Below are 9,219 nucleotides of genomic sequence, written 5' to 3' on the forward strand. Positions count from 1 at the left end.
CCCCGCTCCCCGGGAACCGCACGGCCGTGGACGTGGGTGTAGAGGGACACGGGGGGCTCTGGCGCGGGCAGAAACGCGTGGGACAGACCGCGGCATGGGGCGGGGGCCAGGGTCCGGGCCGCTCTGCTCTGACAGCGACGAAAATCCGGGGATGTTTGTGCCACCGAGTCAGTCCTTCTTTTATTTCAATTGATCCCGACGCGGGCAGATTGGTCCCCAGTGACCAGGGACACAGCAGGCTGTCCCCAGGGCTGCCCGCTCTGCTGGCACACCCGGAGGGGGCTGAGGGGACGCGGGGGTCTCTGCGGTGCGGAACCGGGCACAGAGAGTCCTTGCACGAGGAGCAGCTGCCGAGCGAGCGGCAGAGCAGGGCAAAGAGCAGCCATGGATGATTGATGGCCGTAATCCCTGCCCGACCCCTAACCAGAGGTGCTGCGGGTTAAACACCCACGGCCTGGGGTCTCCAAAATCCCCACGGAGAGTGCTCGGGCTTTCCCGAGGTGCGGGGCAGTCGCGGCTGTGCTGCCCGTCGGGAGAGGGATGCTGATCCCCTCCTCGGCTCTAACGGCAACTGCAAACTCCTCTCATCCCGTCCAGCACCCGCGGGCATCCTCTCTTGTTTGCAGCCAAATGAAGGTGCCGAGGTCTGTCTGTGACAGGGACGTTGGAGGGACAAGAAGGGGTTTGGGTTTTTTGCTGAGCACACGGTGGTGTCGCCTTCACAAACGTGTATCAAGAGGGAAATCGATGCAGATAATGTTTAGAAGATTAAAAGAGCATTAATGCTGGCAACAGGAGCATCAGCGCGTGGACCCAGTTTTCATTGATCTGGAACCTGAGCCGGCTCATTTCCAGTAACGTGGCTGGTGCTTTTCCTTCCCAGCACTGGTCCCGGGTGGGGGTTCCCCGTGGAGCCCTACATATAGAACAGAAAATCAGGAATCACAGCTGCACGCAGAGTTATGCCTGTATAATTCTGGATCTCTGCTTTACCAGTCCCCCTGAATGCCTCTGCATCCAGGAGTAAAGTTTGGAGAGAGCTCAGGTGCTGAGTGGGCATGGATTCCCCATGGAGCGGGAAAGACCTTTGCAAATTACCTTTCCCTTCAGGAAATCGATTATTTTAATTTTCTTTTATTACCACGTGTGAATATGCGGCCCCATTGCCTCAGTGCTTCCTTCTCCCCCTTTACTCATTTGCTTAAATCCCTATGAGCATGGGGGAAAAGCCACAAGTATTTCAGGGTTTTTTGGAAAAAAAAAAAAAAAACACCAAACCCACCAGCTATTTGCCCCACAGTCCTGGAAATTTTTCCCAAGTGGGGCAAAAATCTACTGTCCTTGAAGGGAAATCCCCCTCTCCCTGTGGGAGCAGTAGCAGGGTGGGTGTGCTTAGTATTTCTTATTATTACAGAAGATATATAGTGCTGTTTATTCTATTCTTTTCTGTTCTATTCTATTCTAACCTAATCTAATTTAATCCTATTATTTCTCTCCTTATTGTCTCTTCTTGGGGGTGTTTAAGACTCCTCCCTCAGGAGACGGTGCTGGGGCTTTCTGTGCGGGAGGGTGCGGGCAGGACCCGCTGTGAACGGGGAGTTCCGTGCGTGCTCTGGAGCACCGAGCGCAGAGCACCCTTTTGGGGTCACCGTGTCTCGCTGCGGCTGGGGCCGGGGAAGCGGCGAGTGCCCTCCCAGGGACACCGCGCTGCCCCCGGGGCACGACGGGGGCTTTGGGAGGGTGGGACAAACGCTTTTCCCACAAAACCACCCCCGGCGGCGGCATCAGCCCGGCACCTCGCCCCCAAAGCGGGCTGGTGCCCCCGCTCCCGCCGCTTCCCGCCGGGAGAGCGGGGCTGCCCTCGGGACGGGGGGATCGGGGCTCCCAACCCTCCTTCTTGCCCTCCCCCCCCGCCGCGGGAAGGTCTCGGGAAAGCCCCGGCGGCCCCGACATACAGTCCCTAAATTTCTGTGGGGTCAGCAGAGCGCTCCGCCGCCTGTTTACCTTCTTCGGTGCCGGATCGCCTTATTGATGATTTAACACTTTTGTACCAAAACACCATCAATGATTCATGTGTGCAGAGCTGCCCGAAGCCCGCTCCGTGCTCAGACCCGTCAGTACCACGGAGAGCGGCGGAGAGGGATGAGAGCAGGGAAGGAGGGAAGGGAGGAGGAGAGCGGGAGCAGGAGCCAGACGAGACGCCCGGGGCCGGCGAGCCGTGGGTGACGGAACCAGGAGTGGGCGGTGGCAGCGCCACATCCCAGGCTGAGCCCCTGCACCCCCAAGTCCCCCAGGCCAAGGAGAGGGGTCTCACAGTGAGGAATGGGCTGTGGACAGTTGTCTGCCTGTCCCCTGCCTCTTTGTGCCCTACCAAATGCTTCTTCCCTGGATTTTGAGACTATGTTGTTGTCTGTATCTCCAGCTAAAAATTAAGGCATGATAACATCTGTATCAGGCACATTGCCTATTTATAAAACTATTTCTTAGTATAGAACTAAATATACAGGTACATAAAGGTTTTTTGAAAGGTGCTTAGTGGCTTGAAATATTGGTGCTCTCTTCAGCTATAGATTAGTGGTTGTGTTTGAACAATCCATGCGGTAAATTGTGGTGCCGGCTGATAATTTATATTTCTCATGTACCAACTTTCCGAAATAATACCCTGCCCCAGCTCTTTGTTCCACATCATTTCTGAAGGCATTTCTGCCACACAGAAATCTGTTTTGGCGAAGCAGATGAGTTTTATCAGTTTCTTGATTGTTTGGTAAAGTTAGTTCTGAGTACATTTGTGATTAAATGTATTTCTATATTGTTCCCCCTACTTTTTAAAAGAAACAATTAATTGGTCATCATGTGTTACTCATTCTGAAGCTGTTCTTCACTATTTCCTTATCAGATTTTTTCCCCAGCATCTCTTTTTTTCTGTGTATCTCTTGCCCATCACTGTTTGAACTGGAATAGCCCAAACTCAAGTATTCCTCTGCAGCTGAAAATTGCCACAATTTATTTGTGGCGAGGAATGCATAAAGGAGAGAACATTTTTGCCAAAAGGATTATTTCCCAGTGACTGGTGTTGGTTCTTCCCACACTGTAGGGGCGTTTTGGCTCTGCACTGTGGCCCCGGGTGCTCATCCCTGGTGCTCCTCCCTGGTATTATTCACAAAACCTTGTCCTGGATGTTGCTGCCATCCAGCAGCTGCAGGAGCTTTTCCTTCCCTTCCAATTAGCCATTACTGGGAGATGACAAGCTTCCTGCGGCACCCAACACGGCTGTGCCGAGCCTCCGAGCACTAAAGGCAGCAGACTCCTCTCATCAGAGCAGCTCCCCTGGAGCTGCCTTCAGAGTGGAAATGGGGCTCTGCAGGTGTACGGAGAATGGATCTCAGAGGGAAAGCAGGGCTGAAAGGGACTGCAGACATCACTTGTCCTGACAGTCTGCCCCTTTCTTCAGGAATCTCCAGAGGGGGATTTTTTACCTAAGTGATCTCTTCCAGGGCTTACAGGTACAAAAAAACCCTTAATGACTGGCCTTAATCTCACTTTTTGTCTTTTAAATCCTTTGCTTCTCATCTTATCCCCACTAGACACAGCAAAAAAGAACACTCCCTTCCTTCTGATAGCAATCTATTTATATTTAAGTCTCCCATCTTGTCTCCTGTCTTCTCTGGAAAAAGCCCATCATACCTGGGCCATGAATATGCAAGGAAAGAACTATATCCAACGGGACAGATAATACATCTCTTTTTCCAAGGTAAAAGATTTTGTATCCAGCTCTATCAATCTTGCAGACTTTTGCATAAAAGGCTCTCTGATTTATAGAGGGTTTTGCACACAGAAATCATACCAAACAGACTAATCTCAAATGGGTTTGGTGATAACATCAGCCAGACAACTCACTGATGGCAGAGAGAAATGCAATCAAAAAATAAATTGGAGAGTTTTGGGGTTGTTTGGGGTTTTTGAGCTATTAAATCAAACTGCTCCATTGTGAAAAAAGGGACTCAAACCACTGGTAAATGCTGCACAGAGGAATTATTAGACAAGCGATAGAGGCTGGCAGGTTCCCAAAACGCAAATTGTCTCCGAGACCAAAATATCTCTCAGTAAGTAGGGAACATATTTATGAGCAGTGGTGATTTTCCAGCAGTTCTCATCCCCTCATAATGGGATGGGAGCACGGGGCCTGTGCTGAGGCATTAAGCTTTGGCAAGCAGCACTCGGCTGCAGGAGGGGAAGGAAGAGCAGAAGGAAGTCTTCCTCAGAGAGCTTCCCACACACCTTCTTCTCCGTGTTCCTTCTCCCGTGGGCTTGTCCTGCCCACTCCTTCCTGTGGGCATGGTGGGATCCATGGCCCCTCTCCCCTCTCTTCCTCACCTCCACCTCTCTGCAGCCTGAAAAAAATGCTGAAGCTGAGCTTTCCTAAGCCCCTGGGAAGAAGGAAATGGGAACCTGAATGTGTGGAGAAACAGGGCTGCTCTTGCTTTGTGTGTTCAGCTGAAGTGCAAGGAGAGCTTGGAGGGCAGCACAGGTCTGGCTTTCCTGGAGAACCTGGCGGAGCTTTGCTCCTGTCCTTTCCTCTCCTGTTCTTCCTAATTCCACCCTATCGATAACAGGCAGTAAAAGGAAATGCTTATGTCCTACTTTCTCCCATGGGTCAGAATTCCTGAAAACTGGAGCACACAGCAAGGATTCACTAGATCTGTCCTTCCCCTTGCAGTAAGATTTCAGGCTCTTGCTCAGCTCTTGCTTGCCCACCTCAGCTTTAAATCCCCAGCCCTTCCTTGGAAAAGGTGCCCAAAGTCCTTCCAGTCACAGCTGTGTTCGGGTACCTCCAGGGTACCACTGAGATGCTGCTCCAACAGGCAGAGCACTCAGCACGGGGAAGGCCTGGCTTCACCCCTGTGCTCTGACAAGGGGAATATAAATCCTTGTCACTGGCAAGTGTTATAATTCAGCTGGAAACTATTTGGGGATTCAAAAGGGAGAATCTCCAGAACAAGAGGAAGCATAAATCTCCCAGGTGTTAGACGTGTGGGACTCTCAGAGTGCAGCCAGAAGGATCCAGAGTTGCGCTGTGCTGGAAGGTTCCAGTGGTACCCAGAGGCTCCTGTCAGAAATCCTGTGCTGAGGTGGGTGCTGCAGCACTGCAGGGAGGAAGCGGAATTTACAGCCCAATTCCAGCCATCCAGCAGATTTACAGGAGACTGGACACAAACAGCCTGAGAGCTGTGGCGTGCCAGGAAGAAACATAAAGGAGCCATGTCCCCAAAACCATTCATCTTTTCTTCTCAGAGAGCTGCAGGATGCAGGGCTTGGAGAGGGGTGGCATTCTGTGGGGATTGTGCAGGATTGACAGGGAAAAATCAGGTGGGGTACCAAGAAAACACCGTCCTGGCTGGAAACAGCCGGGCTGTGAGCTTCTTTTTTGGAGCATTGCAGGAATCCCTGGATCTCCAAACAGGGAACACCTCACCACTACAATGGATGAGCAAGAAGAATTTCTCTGGAAGAACAGAATTAACTTTGTGCTACACATCCAATCTGTTTTTCTGGATAAATGCCATCAAGGGCATTCCTAGGGTTTCAAAAATTAGGGGTTTGGTGTGTATGCAGCAGCTGGGATGAGCAGCACTGGCTGCCCCCCCCGACAATGTGATTATTTGCATCTTCATTCTGATTGCTCCTTGTTCCATAATGATTTTGTACACAGCGGAGTACTTAACCTAATTTGTATTGATCTCAATCGCTCTCATTCGTGCATACTTAATTCAGAGAGGTAATCAAATTGATTTCTGAGGCCTAGTTTTTAAGAGATTGTAGTAACAGGGATATACCAGGGCTTGCTTTAAGTGAATCACAGCAAAAGAAAAACATTTTAAATCTTTAGAAAACGCTTTGGTGGTCATTTCATTGTGTTCAGTATTACCAGAGTAATTACATTTCCCTCACATTGAGTCCTCTCCAAAATCGAATTGAGGAGCAGTTTTAGTTCCATCAGACAGATAACTGGGTTTGGGTGACTTTGCACCCACACAAACCACATAGGTGGGATCAATATTCACGGCTTGTCCTTAGGAACGATGGAGAGTGAGGACTTACTGCCGGATTAAGGGAATATTGGTCTCTGCTTGGCTCCTCCTTAACGCCTGCTCTTTGTTTCATGGGTGCAGAGCCACTTTTGCCATCGGTAAAAACATCCAGAACCAGAGAGGCACAGGAGCTGTGTTGTTGGTATTTCCAGTATCCTGGCAAGTGGCTCAGCTTCTCCTGGGGCTTCTCAGGCACTGCTCCGGCCCCTGGGACTCCTCCCTGGCCTCCTCCTCCTTCTGATGCTGGTGACCTTTGTGTCTTCATCTCTGTCTCCCTCCTGGAGAAGTGCAGGAGCCGAGGAAGGAGGGAGGCCATGGAACATCCCTGCCTCATGCCTGAGGGCTCAGAGGGTGGGATTGAGCTGAGCACTAGAGCTCCTAGATATTTTTCAGGATTTGTGGCTTTTGGAATGCCTGGGCTGGCTAGGTTCCTCTCTTGTGGGGAAGAAGATGGAAAATCAGAGTCACTGTTGTAGAAAATCAGACAAATGAACTATTAGTAGGGAAATTCAGTGGGATGATCCTCAGTGTGTCACAGCGCAGCGTCAGGTCCCTGCACCCTCTTAATGCTCTTCAAGTTGTAGGCCTCCTCTTTGGTCCATGCTAAGGGATGCAGCACTGACCCCGTTTGTGAGCAATTCCTATATTGTTTCTGTGGAAGAGCATCTTTAGTCCAGTGCAGAAGAGAAAGGAAGCTTTTGTATTTTTTTTTTCCCACAGTTATGGCTTTCAGTTCGTGCCGGTTGTCCGTTTTCTTCCATAGGATATGTTCAGGTTTAACCGCAGCTAATAAATCAAATTGTGCTTAGAATCCAGACGGTCTCTTCCCTTCCCTCTGCTGTTAAAACCTTTCTCTTTCTTCCCAGAAAATCACTTGATTTTATTAGAGTGCTCACCCCATTTTTCTCTGCTGAGAGATGCACGTCAGGTGCAGCGTTTGCCTTTGTGGGGCCTTTTCAAGAGCAAACTCAACAGTTCAAGGAAAGTATTTACTGAATGCATCAAAAAGCACATACCTCTGCATTATTTATTATCAGATACCAATAACTGTAAAACGCAGAGTATCTCTGGACATAAATTAGTGATGGTAGGAAACACTCCACTCATCCCAGTGTCCCGGAACCGATTAGAAGCTGCAGCAAAGATGCTTGTGCTCATCATGTCCCCAGCACCGGGGACATCACGGCATGGATTCCGGACACTTGGCAAAGTAAACTCAGCTTAAAATCTGCTTTTTCAGCTCAGGCAGGCAGTAGGATATTATCTGTGTGGTGTCAGAGGTGCAGTCAGAGAGCCCAAATTCTTCCCTCCTGCTGCCTCTGGGATAATGCCCTTGGAGAGGGCGAGTCTGGCCATTGGGACACAGGTGCCAGCTCCCCCTGATGCCTCTGGCATGTCCAGGCAGGAGCATCCATGCTGCTTCCTGCTGCCGTGGCTCCAGCCGGAGCCCTGTGCTGGTGCCACTGCTCTGGGAGGGCTGTGCTGGGAACATTCACCCACAACCCCTGTCTGGGTCTCAACCTGACTCTCAGGACCATCCTCCTCTTATACTTTGGGATATTTTGAGGCCTGACCTTGACCTTCCTCCCAGAGGCAGCTCTGCTGCAGCCCCTGCCCTGTCTGGGGTCTCAACCTACTCTCAGGACCATCCTCCTCTTATACTTTGGGATATTTTGAGGCCTGACCTTGACCTCCCTCCCAGAGGCAGGTCTGCTGCAGCCACTGCAGTTTGGCAGCTGAGAGGGGTCAGGGTCAGGCACTCCAACAAAATACTCCAGTTTCCTGCAGAAATGCTGTTAGATCCTGGCCCTGCACAGAAGGAGGCAGTCGGTGCCACAGTGGCTGAGCACAGGTGCAGCTGTGACTGGGTTAATTACAGACATTGCCACAGTCCGACTTTTACTTTTGGGCCAGCTTCATTTCACATTCCAGACCTGCAGAATTATTTAACAGGGCTGCTTAAAACCCACCCACTTATCAATTCTCTGGGCTCATTTTGTCCCGGCACATTACCTAACCATGTCAACATATGGATTTTCTCCCTGTGCCCAGCGCAGACAGCCTGGGCAGGCTATTTTTAAGTGTGGGTGTGCTCCGGCAGCGGTATTGGTTTCAGCACTTGCTGTTCTCTCTCTGCTAATAAATACAGAGCAGCTATTAATACAGATGGGTTTTAGGATCCATTAGCATCGCTCAGTGCAGCGATGGTCCGGCACTGCTGCCCTGCCTGACCTGAGCTCTGACAGGAGCTTCTGCCTGGCTTCACTCTTGGGACATGCCCCAGGAAGGAGGACTGGCAATGGGAGCAGTGCCCTGGGGTGGTGGCACTGCAGGAGTCAGGCTGCAGGGGAGGAGTAGGGTGAGCCAGTGCCTGACCCAATGTGCTGGGAGGCCAAGCGAGTCCGTGGTGGTTTTTCCCCTTGGTGGTCACACAAAGTTGCTGCTACTGGAGCTTTGATGGGGGTTTGGGCTGTTTAAAGGGATTAAACTTATGTTCAACTGTTACTCCTAGCTATTGAGAGGTATTGAGGATGTAAAAGCAATGCAGCCCACTGGACTCCTGTGGGAGCCCTCAGGTTCCATGTGCCAGAGCGGTGCTGGCTCAGCTGGTGACACTTGCGCTCACCGTGTGTCAGTGCCTGCCACTGCGGTGGCCGTCTGGGTCTGTGGGCACCACCCTGACACTTTCTCTCTGTCTCTGCCACCCCTTCCCAGCCTGCAAACGCAAAGAGCAAGAGCCCAACAAAGAGCGGAACAACTCCCAGAAGAAATCCCGCCTGGTTTTCACGGACCTCCAGCGCCGAACGCTTTTCGCCATCTTCAAGGAGAACAAGCGTCCCTCCAAAGAAATGCAGATCACCATCTCCCAGCAGCTGGGCCTGGAGCTCACCACCGTCAGCAACTTCTTCATGAACGCCCGCCGGCGCAGCCTGGAGAAGTGGCAGGACGACCTGAGCTCCGGGGGCTCCTCCTCGGCCCCCAGCACCTGCACCAAGGCGTGAGGGGCGCGGCACGGCCGGCGCAGCGCAGAGAGAGTGGCCTCGCAGCAGGGTCCCTCGCTGGTGACTTAAAGCACAATTCCCCCGCAACCAACCCCAGCCCAGCTGTTCCCGAGGCAATTCCTACGGCC

General features: G+C 51.5%; 1 protein-coding gene across 1 annotated transcript in view; it reads left to right on the top strand.

Annotated features, from left to right (window-relative positions):
- The window catches only part of ONECUT2 (one cut homeobox 2), a 13,598-nt gene extending 4,386 nt beyond the window's left edge, over window positions 1-9,212 (top strand). Inside the window, exon 3 of the mRNA XM_017739861.1 lies at window positions 8,805-9,212. Within this exon, the coding sequence (XP_017595350.1) occupies window positions 8,805-9,091 (287 nt within the window). The 3' untranslated portion in view covers window positions 9,092-9,212. The remainder of the gene's footprint in view (window positions 1-8,804) is intronic.
- Window positions 9,213-9,219: the final 7 nt, after the last annotated feature.

This window comes from Corvus brachyrhynchos, unplaced genomic scaffold (assembly GCF_000691975.1).
Source record: "Corvus brachyrhynchos isolate BGI_N302 unplaced genomic scaffold, ASM69197v1 scaffold297, whole genome shotgun sequence".
Taxonomy (NCBI): Eukaryota; Metazoa; Chordata; class Aves; order Passeriformes; family Corvidae; genus Corvus; species Corvus brachyrhynchos.